The sequence below is a fragment of the Cariama cristata genome, unplaced genomic scaffold (assembly GCF_000690535.1).
Source record: "Cariama cristata isolate BGI_N322 unplaced genomic scaffold, ASM69053v1 scaffold1876, whole genome shotgun sequence".
Lineage (NCBI taxonomy): Eukaryota > Metazoa > Chordata > Aves > Cariamiformes > Cariamidae > Cariama > Cariama cristata.
The window spans coordinates 4,341-30,814 of record NW_009621319.1 but is presented as its reverse complement, the minus strand read 5'-3'; the positions used below and the strand labels follow the sequence as shown (position 1 = coordinate 30,814).

The 26,474-nt window shown below is 39.2% G+C and overlaps 1 protein-coding gene across 1 annotated transcript; it reads left to right on the top strand.

Annotated features, from left to right (window-relative positions):
* Positions 1 to 22,662: 22,662 nt before the first annotated feature.
* LRRC14B (leucine rich repeat containing 14B) lies at positions 22,663 to 25,747 on the top strand. Its single transcript, XM_009701896.1, has 2 exons — positions 22,663 to 23,567; positions 25,102 to 25,747. The coding sequence occupies exons 1-2, from the start codon at positions 22,663 to 22,665 to the stop codon at positions 25,745 to 25,747; spliced, it is 1,551 nt and encodes a 516-aa protein (XP_009700198.1).
* Positions 25,748 to 26,474: the final 727 nt, after the last annotated feature.

The window sequence follows — 26,474 nt, the reverse complement described above, 5'->3', positions numbered from 1 at the left end:
AGTGAATTCAAAACACACAGAAAACATAAGACTCAAGACACATTTTTATAGTGGATTTAAAAGGAGTCAGAGGAAGCTGATATCAGATTCCTACTTAGCCATCTATAAGTTAATGAAAGTAACAAAACCAAAACCCAAATGTACACATATGCATGCACAAACACAAATGTGAACTCTGAGAGGATGCATCCCTTGGTGAAACTTCAGCACCCTACATTTATTCCCTTTTCATCCTTCCTACAGCCCTTCCAGAATCATATATTTAACACGAAAAGGGGCCGAAGTGGGATCCAGGGCACTGGCAGGCACTGCAATGTCTCTACTCCAGTTTATAGATGTACTTGCACAGATGCTGATCTTTGCTAATGAAAGCTGTTGCTGCAATTGCATAGAAAAATTTGAAACAAGGCCAGAAGAAACACACAGATTCAAACCCAAAATGTAGGTAGGGTCATCTTTTTTTTTTTTTTAAACTCTAAGGAGCTGAAAGGCTGATCTGTAACCATATGCTCTGAGGATATGGTGAGTGTTTTGTACAGTGAAGACCAAGTATGACCACAGAAAAAGGCATCCACTTTTTACAGCAGAATGTCCAAAAACTTAACAGAGTAGGGAGATATTCTTACAAGCAATACCTAGCATGAAGGTGCAAATCCAGAAGCCATGTTCCTTTGACTAGAGGAGATGTGCAGCCAGTTATCATCTCCCCACCTCCTCCAAACTCTTAGTTGAATGAAAAAGAAATGCACGCTCCTCTGGCTTTGAAAGATATTGAAATTAAATAAGTTACCAAAGTTAAATAAGTAATTCCCAAGTGAAATGAATAAAGTAATACTGCAACTGAAACATCTCATTTTGTGGTTGTCTCCAGTAGAATAAGCCACACAGGGACAGCACGACCTGTTTTTCTTTTCTTTTATGATAATTTACTTTTAACTGAAGGGTCAATTTGAAAGAGAAAGCAGAAAAAAAGTCCACATAGCTACCAAGAGTCAGCAATTCACAGCCATTTAAAGCAGTATAATACCATGGGACGGGGCAGGTTTGAAATCATTAAGGACACCAAATCTTGAGAGAGGAAATTGTAGCAAGATTGCATTATTTATAGAGTTAAACTATTCACTGGACTGAATCCAAAGTAGTCGTTACTAAGCACTGAAATTTTGCCTGCTATGAACAAGCCATTCTGTTCTGTCTCATATCAATATTACAACGGCTGGTTTTAGTAAAACTTTCGGTAATGAGTTTTGTACCTATGTAATTCTGCTTCTGATCAACTTTGTAATTTTATCATTACAACCCTTTTTGAAAGAAATTTACAAATGCACACATACAAAAAATTCCCTCAGCTATAATTACAGCAATTTCAAGGGAAAGAAAGAATTTTAAGTTTGATCTGCAAACTGTCTACTTTGCATTGCAGTGTGTCTTATCAGCATGCTTTATAGCTTGAAAATGCTCCTGAAAATCTCTCTAAAAATTTTATTTCCTGATTTGGTGGTCAGTCTTGTAAAAATGATATAACATGTAGGTGGACATAAAAATCTTACAGATTATCCTGTGGGAGCATGACCTTACCAATCATTCCCATAAAGATTTTCCCTTTCAATAATCCATGAAGAAATCTGCAAATACTTTCACTCTAGGCACTGAGAGATTTAAAAAACAGTGCTGTAACATTTCATTTAGGTTGGATAAAATAATTTGCTGGAGACAATGTCATTATGCACTGCGCAAGAGCCTTCAGAGTACAACACAGAAAAGTAGTAGTTGGGAAGGCATGAGAAGAAAGAAGGGGTGGAGAATGACAGCAAAGTAAGTAGCAAAATACAGGGTTTTTTGCTTGAGATCTCATTGAATGTCTTTTGTCTATAAGAGAAAATGCAATATTCTTGCCCATGGTGGTTTTGGTTCTGTGAACACAGTAGGACATCAAATGAGGACTGAGGGGGATGAAGGTGCAATATTTAGTTTCATCAGTGCTGAAAAACAGGACACTCTGATGCAGAAATGGAAATGGGAAACTCATCTAAACACCTTAAAAAGCAAAAAAAAAGGCAGAAATTATACCATATTATATTATATTATATTATATCACATTAGTAAGCAGGATTCAGAACGGTTTAGGCCCTGATAGACCTCTATTTGATCTTCCCCAAACCTTGTGGAGGTCTCACACCATGTCTGCAAGGAAAATCTTACAGATCCCCAACAAGATCCCTCAGAAATCAGAGGGGAGATTTCCCAGTGGAAAGCATCAAACTGTAATGATGCTACCATATTAATGATGCTACAGCTGGCAACAGCACACATTATTTCTTCTGAAGAAGAAGAGTTTTAAGAAATCATTATCCTATGAAGGACTGATTTCCCAGGCACATAATGCACAATGGAAAGAAAAAGGAAGAAAAGTGTTTCATGATTCGGTATTAACTAAACTGCAGGGGGGTGGGTGTTGAATTTTATGAACGAAAGCAAAAGGGCCATTCCCATTCAGCACTAACACTCCAGTTCTCCTCTTTGAGAGGAGTGCTGAAAATAAAGCAACTCACTTTATACAAATAAAGAAAGAACTGGGAAAGATGACAAATCAAGCATCTGTTGAGCTGCAGACATCTCAAAAGCCAGAACACTGGAAGCTGACTTCTTGTCAATGTGTAAATGTTTATCATTTTGGATATGATATATTTGCTAAAGATATAGGTCAGCAAATAAAAGAATAAAGTGACATTATCAAAATATTTTCTGAGTGTTGTTTATTTTTCAGGAGAAATGGGACACCATAGAATAACTTTTCTTAATGTTTGACATACTCAAGTGAAATGTTCAGTACATATCAGGAAATGTCTTGTTCATATAATACCAATTTCCCAGAAGGCATTAGAAAAAGCTCTTCTAGCATAATTAGCATAATTGAATAAAAAGAATAAGGATCTGGTTTCACCTACACAGTCTTCTGGTTAAAAGCAGAAACTGGAATATATTTTTCGGAGAGCATGGAACTATTTCCCAAGGAGGATACTCTACAGCAGAAAGTACCAGGAAAAACACATGAAAAAAACCCACACTGGGAAACTCAAGTGTTTTCAGATGAATGTAACAGTTCTTTCACATAGCTTTTTCTTAACCGGGGTGACTATTAAAATTCTTTTTAATCACTGTTCAGATGAGATAATTACTGGAAAAGACACTCAACCTAAAACAACCCAACTAATGTTACTGCAAGAGACCAAAGAACAAGACTGAGAAAAATGGAACATATCTGTTTCTGCTGGACTATTCTATTTTAATATTTTTTGGTTTACTTGAAATTGAATCTGAACCACAACATGATTCTCTATGTAAAGAACTTATCATCTATACTTCAAGGGTAGGCACAGCTCCATCAAAAGCTCAGCCACCTCTATCAGCATGCTGTGTGAAATGCCAGCTGAACCCTGGACTTCACCAGAAGTCATTGTATTGGAGATTAGGCATCATCACAGGGCAGGGGCAAGAAAATTGGAGCTGTCATTAGCTGTTATGCATACCAAAAGTAACAACTCACAACAGCACAAGAAGAAAAAGGTTATAAAATAGAAACACGCCATGTAAGCAAAACTGTTTAAAGTTGATTCCTGGCATGAAAAACAGTATCCTTGGAAGGTGCAATGCCTTCCATTCCTGCCAGACATCTGTGATGAAGTTATGTCAGCCAGAGCAGGGAGGTAGCTTTGGCTTGATCTTCTCTCTTAGTGACTTCCCCAAAGAAAACTAATAGGCTTGACAGATGACACACACGAAAACCCAAGAAATGTTGAACCACAAGTTTTCCCCTGTTGTTTTATCTTTTTAGTCCTGTCTTACCTCCCAGGCTTAGAATCAGCCAATTCAGTGATTATCTTAGTTGCAGCAACCTCCGCTGAAGTTTCCTTTTGTCACTAAGAAATTTTATGACCTCCAAGAAGTGGCTGTCTACTCTCTGCTCCTCTCAGGAGTCCTCTCTGGACTTCTCTGCCTGACACTGCTGTTGAGGAGTCTTGAGAATCTTCTCTTCCCTGAAAAAACAATTCTTCCCACCCTCCATCTGATCCAATTGTTTTAAAAGGAATACCATAGGATTGCCAATAAGAGTGAAAAACCCAGGACTGTTCACCCAACAGCTTCAGTGTTTCTTCTCTTGGTATATGGGCCAAGCTTTGCAATACTTCTTCCAAGGTCAAATCCTCTGCTTCTGTGTTACAAAGCATGGAAAACAAGAAGACAGCAAGATTTGCTGAGTCACAACTCTACTGCCACATCTGCTGTGACTGCAGATGCATAGTTTGCAAACAACTGCCCAGACGAGAAGCCAGAAAGGCAAATATACCAAGTTCTGTGTGCAGTTTTTGTGGTTTAAGACACAGATAGCTTTTCAACAGTTACAGCACTGGCTATATTTTGGCTCCATTGTGCTTTCCAGGAATTGCTGCTATATATGTGCAAGACTGCATTAAACTGCAAGCTTGGGGTTTTGATTTCTCCATGTTCCTTTTTTTTTTTTAGAGAAGCCTTTAGAAGTTAATGAATTAATCTGCAATTGACCTTGACCAAAGTCCTCAACAGTAATTTAGGTGTTGAAATATCTCAGTAATGAAAGCAAAGCAAAAGGTAACCTAGCTTTGTTACGTATCTTACTTTTAAGCACATCTTTTTCTACTACAGCTGTGTCCACATATGTCTGTGTTTTGGCATAAGCTAATCCCCATGTTTCCACCCAACTCAGTGCTCTTTTAGAACAGCCGCATAGCATTTGGGGGGAAAAACTGCATGATGCAAAGTATTCCAGTGAACAGTATGCACTCTGCAGTTATTTTGGAGACCACTGTACAATGTCCAATTGGATTCTAGGACTTAAAAAGGGATAAAGGGAACAATTCCCTCACTTAAATCTTCCAGTATCCCATAAATCATCTGCTTTGACAATGCAGTCTGGTTTTTAGATAGCAGTAAAGCAACATATGGAAGATGCTATTAGATGTTACAATCTTGTCATTCATTGCCATCAGCAGTTTTAGAGGTGTTAGGAGCCATGAATCCAGCTGACTGCAAATGAGTTGGGAGCCTTTAAAAGTGACATAGCAGAGGAAGGTAAGACCAAGGAAAATTCAGATAACTTTTTTTCAGAGCAGCATTGTTCAGTGGAACACCACATCTGGTTTCAGCTTGGATGCAATAGTAATGCAGACTTGGCATGACCTGCAGGGACTGGTGCGATGACAAAGTCATTTTTCTAGAAACCAATGCAAACTCACTCTGAGTGAAGCTGAAGACAAACATCAACAGTTTCCTCAGCAGGGTGAAGAAATTGACAGCTAGTCAGTTTAGTGTACTAGAACAACCTTCTAGCTATTGTCCTGGAGGCAGGCAATACTTAGGGATACTAAGCTGTATTAGAAGTGATATTCAGACTGTCCACTTCAGGTACACAGTAAAGCAGTTCAGAATTGATTCCCTTCTTTTTTCAGAGACTTTCCTCTCTCCATGAACTGTATAGGGAACTCAGTCTCTGAACTTTGATTACCTGCATTACATTTAAACAAGATATCTAGCACCTAATCTTTCCATGCACCAAGCCATAAAGCCTACAGCATGTTTCTCATTGTTTTAAGGCCCATTTGACAGCTGTGGAAAGTTCCTGAATAGTAAGCATAATGAATAGTTCCTGAATACCTGAATAGTAAGTGTAATGAATAATGACAGAACTGCTTGATGGCAATGGAAGAGCATTTTGCTCCCACATGCACAGCGTTCAGTAAGGATGGTGGAGGTACTTTTGTCATTCTAAGAGGCTTAGCATACTCTGCATTTTCCTAGAGGACATATAAGAAAGAGAAGTTTATCCAAAACCTAATAAACTAGCTGAAAATTGACCTGTAGGTTCAAAAGGGAATGTGGGTGTCCCACTAGAAAAAGCCAGTATCTGCTTCTTGAAACACAGGTTCCACTTTGCAACAACTCTTTATGAGCAAGTGAAAATGCTTCTCCAACAACTAGGAAAGAAAGAAGCTTTATAGACGTACCAGTTACATTAAAATGACACACCTAAAAACCTCCCAAACTGTTGAGAAGGTGTTCTCACACCTTAAATGCTGGCTAAAAAGACAGAAACCATTCTGCAAAGAAGGAAGTTAACTGTATTTGTGTAAACATTTATTAGTCATTACTGTTTTAGCCTCTGTGTGTGGACAAGCTGAACCTCAGATTCAACACAACAGGATGGACTTAAAACACAAGAAACTGAAGAAGTCCAGGAAGCTGAGTACACATATGTACTTAGTACATGACAGTGAAATACCCAAGTCACTGTGTTCACAATGCATTGAGAAAGCCTTAGGAGACTCTTCCTGTTTCAAAGGAGGCATTTTACGGCAGCATCAGCTAACCATCCGGGAGAGGGAAAAAAAAGGACAGTTGACATTATATCCCCTCATATGCTGTGGAGAACATGTAAATAGTGTCTCAAGGTTCACAAGCAGAGTTGCTGAGTTCCATGTCAGTTCAAATTACCATCCCTAAATGTGAATACTCTCCTGAAAGCTCTCTGCCTTTTCCAGGAGCCCTTCTTCTATCCCTTCTTCTGCTTTCTGAGCACATGGACAAAATGCTCTAATAAAAGTTGTTCTTTTGCTTAATTACAACATTAAGCGGCCACCCAGAGCTGATAAATTAGAGAGAGAACAAGTTTAATCTCACAAGGTGTTGTTATTTTGCCTTTTCCTTTCCCCCACTCTTTATCAGGAGAAATCTGAGATGTCGTGAAGCATCATGAAAATCCAGAAACAGTTTTCTCGTCATAAAAGAGTCCATTGTTAAAGGATATACCTGGTGTAAAAGATACCACCCTGGGCCACTCTGCTCTGGTCCAGTCCAAGTGTTCTGGACTGTTGGCTGTTTCATGATAAGGCAATCTCTCTCAGCATTCTTTTAACCTAAGAAATCACAATTCTTCCAACAGAGTAGAGTTTCCAAATATACAAAAGTCAGCTGTTTTGCTGTTATACCAGCATACCTGAGGGTCATAATGCTTGGAGTACTTAGTAAGGACTACTATGTAGCTGTTAATCAGAAGAAAAAGCTATGCCACTAGCTGCTTCACCCTCACTCTGTCTGACCATACCCTATAGGAAAGTGAGAATAGTAGACAAAAAGACAGAAAGAATTACTATCACTTATTTAATGTACCACACAGAGGATGTACGCTGGTGGATATCCCCTCAAAAATTTCACAGTAGACGTGTTCCTGTCTGCACACATAAAAAACAATGGAAAATTGAGGAAAACATCTTAAAAGACACAATGGTATAGGTTATTCATTATCAAGATAATACTAATGAGGCAAGAATACTAGCTGTTTATGTAGTAGGAAAAATGTCCATTACCTTGAATCTTTCTCCTGCGTGCCCCCTTTCACACTGAGCCTGAGCTGCTGCATGATAGCTTGCATAAAATAAATTACCACCACTTGTCTCATGAACAAAATTCAGGACAGCTGGGACTATGTAACCTTCTCCCACTTAGCCTTGTGCATGATTGGCTGTGAAAGCCCCACTGAGGTCTGCTGTGCCAATATACAAATGCATGAGGACTCTGTAGTGCAAGAATATCTTAGTTGAACATCACTTTAAAATGGAAGGCTGAAACACAGGACTATATGATAAATCATTACTTGTCTCAAGAACAAAATCCAGGATAGCTGAGACTATGTAACCTTCTCCCATGTGTCACTTCTCACACTTAGCCTTGTGCAGCTCCACAGCTTTGGGAACACCTGGGAAAATAACCACTGAGGGCTACTGCACAGGTACAGCATATTGCCTTTTCCTGTGTTTCCTCTATGTTGTGGTGCTGGGCTTTGTGTAGCACAAGAGAGAAATGAGTCTCAATAACATTTTATCATGGGTTATAAACCCCTGCTGTGAATAGATCCCACTATTCCCAGGGCAAGGGCTACCTCTGGTTAGAAGGACCTTAATCGCAGAGGTGAACACTTAGGATGACAAAACCTAGAGTATCACCACATTTGCTATAAAAAGGGAAAGTTACAACTTCTAAGTACACAGCAGATGGAAGAGATAGAAAGAGATCTTAAAGTACCCAAGAGTTAGGTAAATATTTGTGATGGGTTGTACCTGCTGTAGTGAAACCAGCACATTTAGGGCATTACGCATCAATGTGCTGATAGAGACATTTTAGAAAGAATTTAACTCGGAGTTGAGTCTTGTTGCTGTCTTAAGGCCCACAGACAGCCTTTAAGACAGACAGCAGTCAGAGCATAAACAGGATGTGGACTTTGCTCTTGACACATGCCCATCCTAATTCCACCAGCAGAACATCTGTGAGGCATTTCAGACATGAATGTTACATTGTTCTACACCTACAACGAGAGGTGAGGGAAACAAAAGACTAGACTCCCAGTTTCAGCTCTGCCTTTCTCCCCTTTCCAAAATTCCTTTTGTTTTATTACCCCTGTATGCTTTGGCTGTCAACCCCAAAGCACATTTGTTTCCCACTAATACTTGTGATTTTTTTTCTCCTTGTTTTCCTCACAGTTTGGTGTGGTTTCTTGCATAAGCATGGCATTCCAAGCACTGAGTTATATTTAACACTCCTCATTTCATTGTTTGTACATTGAGTCTAACAATGCAAAACCACATTAAACACAGACATACTTGCTATTTAAAGGCATTTTCGGTCAAGACTCACAAGATGGAGCCACATGACTGTCTCCTTAATAATAAAAGAATGTGTAACCCTTGCCAGGCAGAATGATACTTTGATAGTTCTCAACGTATCTGAGTTACTGAAAATAAGTGATCTCACCTTATCCAAAATGCTGTCAGATCCCCTTTTCTTCATCTACAAACAGACCCGTTTCTGCCACCCTGTGCTTTCATGAACTAAACTTAATTGTCTGGAAATGTGCAGTCTTAAAGATTACTCTCAGCTGATATAACCTCATGTTCCGCGTTCACTTACAAGTTACTCTTCCATGGTTACCCTTACAGGCACACAGGGAGAACTCCCAGTTTGACCCATATTTCTACCTGCTTGTTTTTAGCAAACAAGTTAAGTGATAACCATTTGGCAGAAGTGCCTCCATCAGAACTGAGGCATAGGGCAGCAGGAGAGACAGATACATCTGAGATGCCTGTGCACTGTCTCTCAACCCATTACATACTCTTGGCAGGTAGAGGCAATATCAGATTCCCAGTGTGACAAACCTGTTGCCATAATGTTCCAAGGAATATATCTGGCCATGATTTTCTTGGTTTGTTGAGAAAAGTCTTGGTTCATTGAAACATGAACCAAGACATTGAAACAGACCCTCCCCTGCAGTGGTTTTCTACAGAAATTTTAAGACTCAGATAAAGGTAAGAATCTGCTCAGAGCCTCCTCAAGCACCAGGAAAGGAAATATGAGGAAAACCAAAAGGAGAGCAACAGAGACAAATCCCTCTCCATAGTTATCAGAAGGCAGAAGTATGGGATACTCTGAAATTGTGGAGATGACATTGCATCCCAGAGACTGGAAAGTCAGCTTAGGGTCTAGGCCTGTGAAAGACGGGGCACCAGTGCTCTCACCTGCCAGTTTCAGCACACAGACTGGCACTGATAATCTACTGATGTGGGAGATGTCACAGAGGAGTGATGCACTCAGTACTGAGCAACTGAGCAACCAAAGAACAGAATTAATGATGTAACATCTCTTTCTTTGATTCTCACTCTAAGTCTTTGTATTGATCCTGACTGAAAAACTGTTGCACTTTTAGGAGACAGCAAACCACAGAACAGTGAACGTGAGTGAGTGTAGGCCTGCGCTACGTTGCATGTACAGCCTGTGCTGTGCTGCACAAATTCCTTGGCTGCAGGATAAACTCACCCAGCTAATTGTAACAGAGGAGCCTGCAGGTAACTCCCACTCGATACCAGCAATTTCACTACCTGTGTAGCCTTGCCTTATCTGAAAGTGTGGCAAGAAGTTCTCACGATAACATCCTTTAGGAATAGAGTTGTTTCCTTGTAGGTAAATTACATATTAGCTTGAGGGACCAAAAGGGAGAGGTTCTCTCCACAGACAGGGTTGGATCTGCTTTGTGCAGCACACCAGGGGAAAATCCATCTGGGCTTCATCTGATGCTGCACAATCGCAGAGTGCCCAATATCTGAAGGGATGCTATCTATATTCATTTTCTTATTCTGATTCATTAAAGCAGTTATTAAGACATTTGTTGTTGGGCCTTTCTTATTGAGAACCAGAAAGAAACCTGTACTGTCTCTCTCTCCTCTCTCTCACCTCAACCCACCTAAACTCCCCAACCCCACAGAGAACAGACTTGAAGGCCTTTAGGCCAAAGCAACAGGTGAATACTGGAACTTCCAGCTACAAAGGGGTGATATTCACTACCCTAAATATGTTTTCAGAAATGGAATATGCTCCTTAATGCCCAGTTTGCAATTCCCACGAGACCTCCATGCCAGTTCCTGGTTTTTGACATGACAGCTAAGACAACAAAACCTGGAGCCAGAATACAGCACAAATGCATGGGGTTAGAGGAGAACCAATATGAAGGCAGCACCATGGATGGCAGGAAAATGGGCCATCAGTAGAAGAGAGATGGGTGCATAGCCATCAAGAAAAGGTTGCATCACTCGAAGAGAAAAACCTGTTTGGGGAAGTGAGAGAGGTATTACAGTAGAAACAGTGCTAATTATGCTGCAGTATTGAAGAATTCCTATCAGTACACAGAACTTCCTTTCTGGACAGAGTTTGTTTTCAGGACCACAGAGAATGAATACATGCCATAAAGTCAATCAATACAGTTTAAAAACTTAAGAATCTGACTGAACTCCCTAATGTATGTTCATAATGCCGTTGAGCCCCTGTGTATTTTTAGTTCGGCTTTAAGTACAATGGATTATGTTATGAACTTAGGAAAAATATAAAAACTGCATTACAGTAAGTTGCTCATAGCGCATCAGCTTATTCTCAGTAGGACTACAGAACCACTAACCTAGATCAGATCAATAGCCTGCTCCAGTACTGCCCTCCAGCTATGACTAGTACTAGACATTTGAGAGGAAGGCGTAATAAACTCCACAGGACACAACATCGAAGACCATCCCCCAAAATAAGTTTCTTCCTAGCTCTATATCATTGTTTACATCTTGGCTTATACTCTTGACCCATTACTATTGCTATACATACCATAAGTCTACAGTGGCTAGAGAGGCAAAACAAAGCATGTCTGTAACAGCTGCCTCTGTTACAGTCCCTTGGGTTAAGAGTAGGACAACAGAGGTTGACATCAATGAGTGCTGCTTTCAGCTCAGCTCTTCTGCAAGCCAGCAACCTCAGCACAACTCATTTACCACTTCCCATTTTACAAGGAGAATTGTTCATCAGAGGCCAAACCACACAGTCTAAAACACTACCATGCTAAGCATTGTTTCTCAGTGTGACATCTGAACATCTCTTCCAAGATATTTCTTCTTTCAGTGTCCCATGACCAAGGATTTCTCCACAGGAGCCTTCTCCATGCAGTCAGAAAAATATGAAAATTCAACTTGAACTTTTTGTGGACATGACTTTCTTCTCCTTTCATATTTCTGTTTTTTCTTGTAACAGAATAAAAAGAAGTCCTGGCTTTAATCCTGTTAGACCTAGGTTGCTGACCTACCCATGCTTTTTCTAGTCACACTTCTAGCTCAGCTGAGCTTTTGCAGCAGGTGGGTCTGTTAAATTAGTTGCCTTCCTCCAATACAACTATGTTGGCTAACTGAATTCACCAGCTGTCACTAATCATTCCTTTTCTGAGGTGGATTTGCAGATTCCTGTTAAGCTGTTGCTCTCAACGGTTTTGTAACAGCATTAGCCAATATATAATAGCTACCAGTTTCCAGTTATAGGCACAAAATGTCTGAATATTGCAAATATTAGTAAGTGGAACAGGTTCAGTAGGATAGAAAAAGGGAAAGGAAATGGGATAGAAAATGACTGATTTTTTTTCTTTCATAATTTTAAACAGAGGCATAGCCAAGGCAGAGTAATCATTGGCTGTTTATCTCACAATCTGTGCTAGAAAAATGTGTGCATTGATAAAACAGAGTTTATTCTAATCCTATTCAAAATCACACCACACTGTGAACAATTAAGATTTGGATAAAATGTGATCCAAATAACCTACATTCAAAATACCAAATAGAACAGGAATAACATTGCAAAACTAAAATGACTCCATTGTATGAATACAACCATTTACATATTTTCAACTGAAAGATTTACTGTGACTGGAGTAAGGTCAGTATTCAGACTGGAAAGCAATATAACTGTATTCTGTTTCTAGATCTGCTGCTGATTTCTAGCGTGTCTTTGGGTAAGTCATTTAAAGAACAGAGCTTTTTAGCTGAAATAACAGTTCCTCTCCTCCTCATTCCTACCCTGTCTCCCACTTACCTGGAGCTATGTTCATGTTCGGAGCTTTCCAAATCTTTCACTGCCTGGCATCCCTAAAACTCAAGAGATCTGAAAACCTGATAACCCATTTTGATGAAAAAGGAAGAATCAGAAATACACCTCATTTCGTTAATACACATTAAAAACAACTGTCAAGCTTCTCACTTTCAAGAAGCCACGACATGTCATTATGTGCCCAATAGGGCAGAATGAACAGTGAGAATAACAAGTTTTGATAAGCTGTGTTGCAAGCAGAAATGCACACTAGTTAACGCTGCAAACACAGTCTTAAGAAACAGTCTTTAAAAATAGTCTTTAGGTATCAAAATACTTTAAAGCTCTGGAGCTGTAAAGCTATATGAAGCTCTGCTGTAATGCACACTGTCCAGTCTTATTTTCTTGGTATAAAAACACAGAGAAACCTCCTTTATTTATACAGTCTTCCTCCAGCCAGCCCCTGTGCATGACCTTTACTGTCCATCTGATGGAAAGAGGACAGAAAGGACACTCACAACCTAGAATACGTTTTATCAATAGGTAAATTTCTGTATCTACAGGCACTTCACTGCCACTGCCATCAGCTTCCCTTCAGCCCTGTATGTAGTACAGTTTAGAGTCTCACCGGCAATTCTTGCATCTTTAGCTCAGATATATGTTCACTGGTTTATGTCAGACTATCAAGGTGACAGTGACAGTTACCTCTTCCATTTCACATACCATGTAAACACATATACACAACAGTAACGGTAAGGTAAAGTAACTTTCCATGGTTGAGTCTGGTTGAGTTTGTTAGGCTATTCTCCTGTTCACCTATTCTCCTCAAGTTCAGCAGAGTCTTCCAGTCATGTTAATTTCAGACACTTAAAAAGCCATGAACAACCCTGTGGTAAAAAGCTCATTTATTTTCCTGTGAGACAGTCACACAAGGAAATCAGCCAGGTTTTGAGGCAAAATAATAGCATGTTTTGGATAAAAGAGGCCATACTGTTTCATCTTTTGGTAGTGGCTTTGTATATTATTTATTAATGATAAAGTGCTAGCTATTTTTAGAAAACACAGCTTGTTGATAAAAGGAGTCTTTTGTATCCACTTATGATATGAATTTAAAATTATATTTTGAGAGAATCAAGTTTGTGGTATTACTGATATTTAAACAAGGAAGTTCGAAGTATTTTTCTAATAGGACTTTTAGACAATTCTTGTATATTCTGAAATTTTCAAAACCCAGATCAGAATATCTGCTTTCCTAGTGTATGCATAGATACAAAATACACTTGTTTCTATTGCTTCAGATGAATAAAATAGTTTATAGGAATAATGCAAAGCAAATGAGAACTTTTTTTTAAAACTCCCATTTTCTTTATGCATCTAAGAAATGCACTTGAGGAATATTACTTATTCTCTAATAAAAACTGCTTTTAGTATTAAAAAAGAAAAAGAATGAAAAAATTTACCATAGAGTAAGCAACTGGAAAGGCCTAACCAGGAGAGTAATCATTTGCAATCTCTGCATTCTCTTCAAAGTTGCAGTGTTTTGTATGACAGCTATACTTTAATACCTGCGTCTCTTCCTGTTTAGAACAACTAACACAAAAATGCATTTACCAGGTCAGTTTAGTCATTAAAAAAAAAATTCACTCTAACAAATCGTATTTTTCATTACAAGTAAAAATCAACGTATGCTACAAATTATTCAAATCAAAACACTGTAACCTTCACTGTAACCTAATTCATCAGTCAAAGGAAATCCTATTATTGACCCTGTTTGTCAATGTAAGTTCAGTAACAGAAGCCAAATTCAAATTTTTAAATTCCTATTTTTAAGACTTCTAGAGAGCATTATCATTAAATATTGTGGAGAACGGAGAAGCTACTCAGAGTGCATGAGGACCATGAAAAAAGCTATGGCTAATCTGTTCTTTCTCAGACCACGGGCCACAGAAGAACAGAACCAAAGAAGCAAAAAATCTATTGTCTGTAAAGCCAGGAAATGCCAATTGCTAATGGGAAGGAGAGAGACTATTTGTTCATTCTAGTGCAGGTATGAGGCAAAATGCGGCTCTAAACCCAAGTATCTTGGCTCAGTTGCCATCATTTATAACTGGAATATAAATGTGACCACTACAAAGAGAGTTAATAGATTTCTTTCTTGCTATTGAAACCACCAGACTACATTTTGAGCATACAGCTGAAATTAACAGAAGCAGGGCAGACTAAAGTAATCTGAGGTGGCAGCTTTCCTGCCAACTACCTATTTGCCAGAGCTTCCTGAGGTAGCAAGCCCAAGAGAGATGCAAGTACACAGAAACCCAAACTTTGTTTCTAAATCAACATATACAGAACAATTTGTAGTGCTATAGGTATCCCTGATGCAGAAAGAGGAAAACAAATTAAAAAAGATCACTGTACTCTAATTAATTCTATACCTAGTCAACAATGTTTTCCAGAGATTTTAATATATTCATATTTTCACTTGGTTTATATTAAGACATTCTGCTCAAAATCTGTTCTTAGACATCCTCAAATACCATGATAATATGGCATCATAAGTACAGGAAAAATAGATTGGCAGATGTGATTTTAATAACAGAGTAGGTTCAGAACTCTACTAGCACGGACTATTGCTCACAGGCAGCAGAACAACACAGGGACTTCTCAAGAAAGTCTCTACCTCAGCATGACAGCAACGAGTAAATGAATATTAGAAAGATCTTTCACATTTTTGACACAGTCATTTTAAGCTGGTCTTTAAGAGCCTGGCCAGCCTAAAAAAATAGGGATCATCATCTCAGCAGCTTGCAAACTATTTCTCTGAAAGAGAAGTCTAAGAAGCTAAAGTGCTTTGCTCTGACAAGTACAGCAAGTAACTGTTCTTATTCCAGTCACATAAAGAAGATTGGACCAGAAAAAAATGAGGCTGGATAAGTCACAGACACTCCCTAACTGAAGGAGGAATTTCATTCTCTATGGACTGTGGAATACCACTTTAAGTCATCCAGTCACCGCAATAAATACGGCTTTGGAACACCTGACTTCTTTTTTTTTTAATTAGTCATGATCCACTAAACACGTTGCTCACTGGTTCTGTATCCTCTGCTGCAGAATCTCCTCCCTATTAACTCAGACCTAATAGCACATAAGGTACCTGAGTGCTTCCAGTAAATCCCAAAGAGCTAATACTAGGTTTATGGGAGTACAGCCTGTCCAGGAGAAAACATTATGTTCTTTAAAGCCAAAAACTCCACTTTACTTCTTCTGTGAACGGTCTCTCTCCTTACTTCAGAAGTTTCAGTTCTTTAGAGTATTTTATCTCACCTCCTTTTTCTGTCACACAGATGTACACTTATGTCCCATTTCTTTTACTGTGGGAAAGGAACATCTCCTGAGCAAAAGAGTCAAGCTACAGAGCTCATATACATATTTTTAAAGAAAATTAATGCAAAGTTGATACCAAAATATTTTTTTTCCCAGTTCTTTCCCTTCCCTCAGATTAAACAGGCTACCTCTGAGCAAACCACTTATGTCACTACCTAGAAACATCAGTTCTGGCCTGGAGTTTTTCAGATCCTTGCAGTTCAGTTATAAATACATTCAGAATCCTTATACCAAAGTATATGTGTATCTGTCCACTGTGGAATACAGTTACTGTAACTGTATTACTTGGGCCTTTCATCCGCTAGGCATGAACAGAGTACACTTGCTAGTGTTGGGCAACATCCTGCATTTCTATTTTCCCGTAACATTTAGTCCAGAGCAGCCTTAAGATGGACTCCTTCTGCTAACATCACACTTACATCTGTAATTTTCTAGTGAAGGTGAAATCATGTGAACGTATGCAAGAATTAGGTGCTCTTCAGGTTATTGTCTAACCTCAGTTATCTGACTGACGCATCTCAAAGAGAGTGAGTCAGTGTAGGTATAGCTAGGCTTCACCACTTCATAACTACAAATAAGTATGTGGCATCAGTAGTAGCTGTATCCTCTGACTACCTGGTGAGAGCTGATCGCCTGCAGACTTGCTTGAAGTGCCAGTGCTAACAAGCCTTCTCGATCTGCAACGAGGTGTCTGAGGCTGCTTTGGATGGGCGATACTACAGGCAACTGGCATGCCTTTTAGGGAGCCTTTTGGACAGTCTGAGGCAAGAGTAACTTAAAAATTATGTGTGGAATAGCAGAGTCTCCATAGCATGTCACCAAGAGAGACAGAAAGGAGTGCTTTAACAACTATGATTTTTCCTGCTCTGGAGATTGTTAGACTCAGTTATGGATCAAAATCCTGGAGTGCCCAGTGCTGTACACCATAATTAAGAAAACAGTGTGTAGGCAGAAGCCATTCCTGTCCTAAAACACTTCTGCTTGTAGGATGTGTGCAGCAGAGGGCATAAACCTGCTGTTTGGCTCTGGAATTGCATGTGAGCACGATGAAGAGATACCTGAACCTTTCAGTTATCTCATAGATCTGAAACCAGCTCTAGCAGATGCACATCGCTCTGCTTTAACCAGCAGTGCAAATGCAGCTGTGCAGCTAGAGCAACAGGTTCTCACAACAGCTTAGCTTACATGTTTCCCTATAGCTTTGCTTACTTTCAGCTCTGGAGTAGACATACTCTCCCCTCCTCCTTCCTTAGACATGGTGAAATCAATGCAGCCTTCTCTTATCTGTCAGAAACTTGTCATTTTCTCTCAACAGGTTAATTTCAAAGAGCAAGGGCCACTGCAATGTCAGGATGAGTTTATTGTTTGCTGTGGAAGGAAGAAGTATATGAGGTCTATCGTCCTCTTTGAAGATCTTGTAGACAAGAAAGATTAATTGGGGATACGACATCTAAATGTACAAACAGTCATTCAAGGTAAATTAAATCCTTTGGTCCTATTATGAAAATTATATAATGCACAATGTTGCTTTCTCAGTAGCCTACCCTGAACAGGGATGTGCTCTCTTTAGCACTACTGGATGAATGGACCAGCATCCAGCTGTAAATTTCATTACAAATAATTTTTTACTATTATTGTTCTAAGGAAAAGATATTAAGCTGTTTTTTTTCAAAGTTTGGAGAGGCTCTGAATAAGCAAAATATGGCTATTCTATGCCGTAAGTGCGAAAGCACAACATGCTTAAGAGCCTCACCATTTGGACAACAAGAGGTGAATATATGAAGTTCTAATTTGCAGTCACTTGGATTGAGAATACAGACATGTCCACTGTTGTTTGCGGATTGTAGTTTGCCAAAATACTGATACATATGCTTACTTTAAGTGCATGTTTAAACTGCTGTAGCCATAGAATTGGAGCCATAACTGGTAGAAGCCATTGGAGCTTCAACTGGTAGAATCTGAATAGTGACTCAACTACTATATCCTATGTTACAGATTCGATTTAACTGAATTCACTTCAATCTTCTAATCATTAGAGGATGCATGCTATCTTCTAGCAGCAACACTGTTGTGTCCCTGCACTCTTTAGAAGGAAATCATACAAGGCACAAACTGCTGACTGTTGCGAAAACAAGTCTGCAGCTGGAAGCACTTGCAGGTTCATAACCAAGAAGTCAAGATGTGGAGCTCTCTCAATTAAGATTTATGACATGAAGAAATTAGTTTGCTCTGTTTGTAGTAAACATCAAATTGTTTTATATCTTTCAGACAGCCGAGAATGGAATGACAGATAATGTTGGAGATAGTGGTCTGAGGTTTGAAATTTGGTTTCAAAGGATATCATCATCCCAGGACACATACATCCTTCAAGCAAACTCAGCAGAAATTAATATTACATGGACTAATACCATAGGAAAGATTCTTTGGAGACAGGCTCTGAGGAATTGAGGCATGCAGTCTGTAAAGATGTTTCAGTTGGTAATTTCTTCTTCTAGGCAGGCAGATTGACCCCTACCAGAGTGAAACAGATCTTACAGATCTTAAGCCAACAGAAATCTTCAGGTTAAGCAAGGCACACTGAAAAACAGCAAGTGTGTAAAGTAGAAGCTTAGTATTTCCACACCTAGGCATGATGCTTGTTAAAGAATTTGGTTGCATGCGCTTTGCGTGCAAGCTGCAGGACCATAAATCGATCTCTTATCTTTTATTTGGTTCTGCGTTGTCTGATGAAGATTTATTTTGGAGAGAAAATGTATGGGCTGGTGAAAGTCAGGGAAGTACTGAACTTCAGACATATGTGAGGTCTTGTTCTTTCCTGGTATCAATGATCTCAGATATGAAAGGGAGAGACTTCTCCCTGTTAGGTGAAAGACAGAGATTTTAAATATCAGTTTTGAGAGTGAGATTAGACAAGATAACCATGCTGGTTAGCACTTCCTTCCCTAGAAAGGAAAACGGAGCCTCAGTGGTCTGCCATAGCTTCTCCTTCACTCTCCTGCCACCCTCCATGCTTTAATATTGCTGCTTATCTGATCCCCTCAGTAAACCACTACTTCTTTGATTCACAGACTAATTTTCTGTTGACTTAGGCACATTGTGAGATGTCACCCTGATTTTAGAAATAAACACCCTCTTATTTTCTTCATCCTCACTGCATAGTATTGGTGATCCTGTCTGTTCTGCAGTCATGCATACTGTCTCTCAGGAAAAAAAAGACAAAATCAAACATTAAAAATTCAGTCTTTCCTCTTCTCCCTCAAACACAAAAGCCTTGAAAAGGGAAATGGGAAACAAAATGTTTCTTGAGTTTTAAGGCTTCTCTATAAGCAATAAGAAAGTGTATAACTTCATTCCTTTCTGGAAATAAACTGTTAATTGGTAGTTAAATGATTCACTTAGGAAAACAATAATATTTAAGAAGTGATCTGAAGGTGCTGAAACATTTTGGACAAATACTTCTGTGAAGATAGTCAAGGGCAATATTTAGTTGTCTCACCTTAGCAGCACAGCACAGTATCTCCTCATAAACATTACATCTCAAGCAGGGTTTGATGATCCTTGTTCTCTAGGCACATTGCTCTCTAGGGCTTTTTAATTAATTGTTATTTTAAGGATGATCACTTAGAAAGCTCTGTAGAATCCTAGGATTCTTCCTTTGTAGAAGCCTTGACAGAAAGCTCCTTTAAGTTCCCTGGAAAGGGGAGTGTAGAAAGGGAAAGCATAGAATCCTACAAAGTTTTCTAAGTGATCATAAACGTTTTGCATCATACTTTAGCCAACTAATTTTTGCTAGCCGGTGTCCTGCCATTAAAACTGAAGGACACTAGAAACTGTAACTTGCCTAGTCCACAGTTTTAGAATGATCACGTCTATTTTCACCACTAGAGGTCGTCACTACTTTATCTGACTAATTTGCAACTTGTTTTCTGATCTGTCAATACAGCAGATGTCAAGAAATTTTTGTGCATGCTGACTGAAACCAAAGCAGTAACTGTACACCTTTTGGTAACCTGTGTTACAGTACACACGTATAGTGAAGGTGACCACAAAATGAATGCTGAAAAATATGTTTTAGATTCCTCCAGGTTATCTAAGATAAGTAAAATATTTTTAAAAATTTAACCTTTTTTTAACCAGACCCCACTGAAAAATGTTTTGCTAAATGCTGTAAGTTCAAGAATGGAATCTTGCAGATATACCATCTTACTTAAATGAGAATGTTGTCTACCTTGTTTCCTTCTGAAGGGTATAACACAAAACGTAAACTGAAGGAGCAAAAGGAAGGATGAGGATAGGCACAAGAAGATTCACTAAAGTCAGTGCAGTAACATCTAAAAATAATGACATCACAGCAGTTTCTGGTTTATTTTTCCATTTTGCTTTGCTGTTCTGCTGGCTGCTAACTTTAAAAGTCTTTGTTCACAAAAAGAGAAAACAATTGCAGTGAGAAAACAACAATAAACTTGAAACTGAAATGAAAGAAGTAAATGTATTCAAAGAGATACTGTATAGATATGTTGCTAATGCTGGTGTCTCTTTCTTTCCTTCCTTCTATCCTGTGAAAATTTATAGCTACATGACAAATCAGGTAGAACCTTCTAAGTTGTGATAATATTGGGGTACCTCCTTACAGCTTTGTTCAATCTAGTACTGTTCTTCTCCAGGTCTCTACCACCTCACAGTAGATATACATGCTGGATGAATGTGCTTGGCATTTTTTCTGTCATTTTAAAAAAATGCCGTTGCTGTTGGACTCACTAGTCCTGCAGATTTCATTGGCACTGCACATTTGCTTGTGCCACATCTTATCTGGCTCTACTCTCACAAGAAAGTGCCTCTGTTCTTTATTTGGGGAAGGGATTTCAGGAAAGTTTGCGCTTACCTTTCCAGGCATCAAGCTGGGCAAATAAACAGTACCCTCTCTTTTCTACTCTATTGGCAGCACCAAAATATTTTGAGGTATAGTTGAGAGGTTTGCTAGCATGCATATTCCTCAGTTTTCAATAGAAGACCACTTGTGTAATACCCAGGAAGTATCACTACCTCTAAGTAGCAGTTTTAGTACAAATATAAAATGTAAGTCCCTACAGTGTAAGTCTAACTCTTAGGTATTACTTTTGATCAGATGAAGGTGATGATTTCTGCTTTGGAACTCAAATTAGCTGACCTGAGGAAAGTAATGACTTGAACTCTGACAAAGCTATAATGAGAAAAGTCATCACATTGTTTCCCTTTGAAAGAAATCTTTACCTTGCTAGTAGGTGACAAAGCAAGTTTGTACCATAACTGCAGTAACTGGAAGACACTCAGTTGTGATGGTGACAGTATGGGCCAGAGGAGGGCAAAGAGGGTAGAGACGCATCCTTGAAATCTCATTTATATTTCTAAAGAAAATAACAGCAAAAGCACTGAGGTTCAGGAAGACTTGCTTCTGTTATTTCGTACTTCATAAATTTCCGGTAGGGAGTCAGTCAGTAATTACCTATAGGAAATATCTGATAGTTTAAGATGTTTTATTTCTGCAGTAAATCTTCAAAGAGCTCCCTAAAATTTATTTGTGTACAACATCCATTTTAGAACTTTGAATGTAAGGAATGGTAGTAATGGGAATAGGCAATAAATCCTTCATGGATATCAAACTCAGTGAAGCAGCAATAGGCAAACAAGCTATTGACTACATTATGAGGGAAAAGGTACGATATATTACCCACGCCATACAAACTCTCTTCTTCCCTGCATCTGGGTCCAGTCAGAAGACAGCTTTCAATAACTGATTCATACTCTTTCTTTCTTTTTCAAGAAAGCTGAGAATAGAGTATATCACTGCATTTCTTCCCTTGTCAAAAGAGCTTCAAGACAGTCATTGAACTGAATAGATTTTATCACAGTTTTCGAAGACTGGTTTGTGTAGTAGATGATACTTGGTCAAATGTAAATTCACAGAGTTGTTCCTGATCTTGTTTTCAAGACACTGTTTCCCCCTTTTTTCCCATAATGACCCAAATGTCTTTTTCTTACAGATCCAAGATCTCAAGCATCAACAGCAATGTCAGTCTTTGACCATTCCACACCACTAAGGAGACCACATTCTACTATGACTAGTAGTAGCACATCTTCCTCAAGCAACCAGACATCATCATCCATTCCAGGTTCATTGAGCCTGCATGTCTGCTCCAGGCCATCGTGTTCAGGGTTCTTGGGACTACCCTTCTACCACTGGTCATATGATATTAGCACTTGCATTGAGGGCAAAATAGAGGGACATTGTGTAGCTCAATGACTGTAGAACCTCAGTCTTTCCTTATGACTATAGTTTTTAGAAGAAGCTTTATGCTAACTCTGAGAAATCCTGCCCATGTAAACCAGCATGTGAATCCCCAGCATATCATCTTTCATGGAAGAAAGTGGAATACAGATCATGTTATATGTTTCAGCTAGAACCCAGACTGCCTTTGTGTATGGCATGGGAAAGATACAGATATATTCTCATGTATGTGTGCTGCCCTGATCTTAGTGGTCCAGCTAGGCAGTGGACTGTACTGAGCTGAGTTAGCTTTGTTATAAATATGAGGGTTTAAATGAATAAATGCTCTCTGACTAAAGAGCTCAGTTAATTACTGCAGAATGACAGTACAGCTCCAAAATAGAAAGCAGAGGATCAGCATGTGACTGTTCATTCTGCCTTTCCAGCAAGGCTTCCCCTAGCAGCAAAGAGCAGGTGCAGATAAAAATAGAAGGGGATAAGCAACTAAGATCAGCAACTAGTTACATGCAGAAGTCACTCTCCATGATAGCGAGGAGTCTGGAGCAACAATGAAGTCTCTCAGATTCATTAGTGCTGAGGCATTCGTCTCAAATGCAGAGTTTGCCAGGAAGAATCTCAGCAGCGTTGCCCGTAATCTTTTTCCTCTTCTTTTTAAAGCCAGCTATTTACTGGAGCAAGGCGAAGTGATTCATGACTTGGTAGAGAACTGGCCATTTGTTGAGTTTAACATGGGAAAACTTCTGGAAACTACTGTGGACTATCAGGAAGACCTGAGCCATAGAACATGCTCAGTGTGCTTGGAAAGCTGTCTGACAGGCCTGAGAGACTATGTGCTGAATCATCCTTCTCCCTATGTGAAAAGGTTGAAAGTGGTCGACCTGACGGGTATAAAAGATGTTGAAGTTCAGTTCTGCGAGTGTAAGAAGACAATGGGCAGGTGGGCCAGGACACAGCTGCTCTCTAAGCTTTGTTTAGAACTGCTGGTTTACCTGCAACAAACACAGTGCAATCCAGGTATCCTTGAAATCAGTATTGATGTGCTAATTGACTTGTTTGTTACAGAGCGGAACTATGAGTTGGTAGTGCAGGCCCTGTTGAAGAAATGCTCTTGTCCACTGAAGATCTGCTGTGTGGCATTCAGATCCGACAACCTGGCTTTGCAGAAATTCTTCTATATCATAAAGCTCACTGATCCCTCTTTGTTGCGCAAACTGGAAATAGTTCACAATGTTCGTTTGGAAATGGAACACTTGGAAATACTCTTCAACAGTATCCACTTCCCTCTATTGATGTCCTTGACGTTGCCAGCACGAACATTTAATGTGCGGAGGTTCACAGCTACAGATGAATGGATGCTTACTAACATTGGAGAAAAGATGGGTGAAATGACACAGCTGACTGAGCTAAGTGTGTCATTTTCTATACTCACAGGAAGAATACAGAAACTGCTCAGGTAATTTGGTCACCCTGCTTTCAGTCAAACTGTAAAAAACATCCCTTTGTGCCATCAGCAAGCTGAGAATCTCTGAGAATAAGGGAAGTGAGTATATGTCAGGGTGTGTGTAAGTCAGGGCAGCAGGAAGCTAGGAAAGAGTATTTATTGGCGAGAATTGAAGCCAATGTATATCTAATACACTTAGAAGAACTGACTGTTCTTGTTAATCTTCCAGAGCCTATCTGATGAGTATGATGGGAATATACTTTTGGCTACCACATAAAACAAGGGTGCACCCAGGCATTTTTGATTTGCCACATTCTTGAGCTTATATCTCAATCAGCTTGGGCTGGCCTTTGGTGCAAGACTGAGTCACATCCCAAGTATTTTTCAGGGTCTCTAGTGAATTTTTGTCCTCACAAAAACAGGCAGTAAATATACTAAGATTCCAGAGATACTATATTTTTAAGTGGGCAGGGGGATAATAGACTTTGATTTGAGACTTTCATTTCAGTTGTTTGTTTTGTATGTCAATCTCAAGGCAAGAGAGATCTGATGCTTTTCTGTACTGCAAATTAAGCTAATATATGAATATTCATGATGAATTCCTGGGAAAAAATGCCAATTCTCAAAAAGATAATAAGCTGACAGTGAACAGTGTTTATATTTGAACAGAAAAGAAGTTAACTGTATGCTTTTCAGACCATCTAAAAAAAAAAAAAGGCAGACAGAAATTTCATTGAGACAAATCACCTTGGTCTAAAATTCCTCCTGTACAAAGAATTTAATTTAAAAGTTGTGAATGGCACACTGCTTAAATTGATAGAAATAAATTACGACTTTCTAACCTTGATCCAGTTGAGGTCTGTGGCAGAAGTCTCACTAAGATTTAGTACGTATGAAAGGGATTTCTTGATTTTCTTCTGTCAGAACTATTTTATATTCAACTAGAATATTTGCACATAATCTCAGGTCCACTTATTCCAACCTTCTTCTTCATCAGAAGGTCTCTTTGCAACTCCAGAACAATAAAATATTTAAACCTACTGGGCATTCAAAAACATAGTAGAAAAAACCCTAGAAACAAAAGCAGATGTCTTGTTAGAAAACAGACTGGCTTTCATCTTGGAATGAATCCTTCCTTAATGGAAATGACTAAATTGCTGGAATGATAACAGATAACAGCTTTCTACAAGAAGCAGCCATCAATGCATTTATGGTAGTAATGATCTGCTATTAATTCAGCAAGTAATAGACACCTGACAACATATAACTGGTTACAAAATAGACACATTAAATGTTACCAAATTAATCCCTGTTAAAATGACACAGTTGGAGTCAGTTAAAGTAGAAGCCAATTCATGGACCTGATTTCAGGAGGAAAATATACTTGTAATTGTTGGCACAAGCTTCTGTTTCTCAGAAGAGGTTAGAAAAAATAGTGAATGTGGCAGATGGCTGCATTCATAACGTGGATAGCTGTATGAAATTTTGTAAATGTAGCTTTTCAATGTTTTATGCCGTAAAACTTTTTTTCTCTTTAATTCTGCAGCCCACTAAAAACTCCACTGAAGATGCTGGATGTTTCTAACTGCTCACTGAACCATGCTGATTTAGCCTATTTAGCCAATAGCTTCCATGCTAATCACTTAGAAGTCCTGGACCTCAGTGGTCACAATATACCTGACCTTTACCCATCAATATTCTTTAAGCTTCTCAGCCATTCCTCTTCAGTGCTCAGGAGTCTTACCTTGGAGGACTGTAACATCCAAGACACTCATGTCAACATGTTGATTTTAGGTTTAAGACCTTGTCAGAAACTAGAGGAGTTTAAGTTTCTTGGAAACCCACTGTCATCCCAAGCACTTAAGCACCTTTTCACGTTTCTCTGTGAGTTGCCGATGCTGAAAAATGTGGAGTTCCCAGTTCCAAGGGACTGCTACCCTATTGGCATCACCTACCCAATTGATGATGCCAGTCTCTGCAGATTTGATCACCAAAAATATGAAAGTGTAGCAGAGGAGCTTAACCTCATTTTACTCCAAGCAAATAGGGAGGATGTGAAGGCTTCAACTCCACTCTTTGGCAGTTATGACGCAGCTGTTCAGGAGACGAACAATGAACTGGGAGCTTACTTGATCAAGTCCTTCAAAGACACTTTAGAAAAGTTCACTACTTCTCTTAACAAAATGAGTTAAAGGTGTAACATAGTGGTGATGAGATGCTCAGTCAAATCAGAAGTTAATTTAGTCTTTTCTAGAACTGCGCCTTCATTGATCAGTCTTGAGTTTTATTTCTCAGCTGTATTTACTTCTGTTTGAATAGCCTCTGATCATTGGAGGTATTTTAACTATGCTATATCTATTGCATACACCTTACATAAGCACTACTTGCTCTCAAAGAGGGAAGGACACTTAATAGCTTACTATTTTACACAAAGGCACTTTGTTTCTCAGTAAAACAACAGGTGCCTAAGCTTGGCTGATTTCTTGCACAGTTTCTTCTGGAGTTGACAGTGAGGCTTGTAGTCCTACAGAAAAGACAGGAAAGCCTTTTCCCAAGTCCAGCAGGATGCTCCAAGGATTGTGCGCCTATCCTCATCTATGGGTCCCTAAACTAATTTTTGTTTTTGCCCTTGGCCTTCCAAATTCACCAGTCTGTGTTTTATTCAGTACAGTCCCAATAGCAGGGGATGTTTAACAGCCTCCTTGTCCCTGTGCCTCTCTTTCTTCTGCAGAGGCAAGCACGATAAAACCTCCTTCTGCATGGGGAATTAGTTTGTCTTGTACATTGCGTTGGTGAGGAGTAAAGTTCCATATCGAGGAGGCAGCAAACCAAATGGTTGGCTGACAGCAGGGGATTTCCTCCCACTTCTCCCAGCAATGTAAAGCAGCCTATGAGGACTCTGCTGAAGCTCTTGCAAAG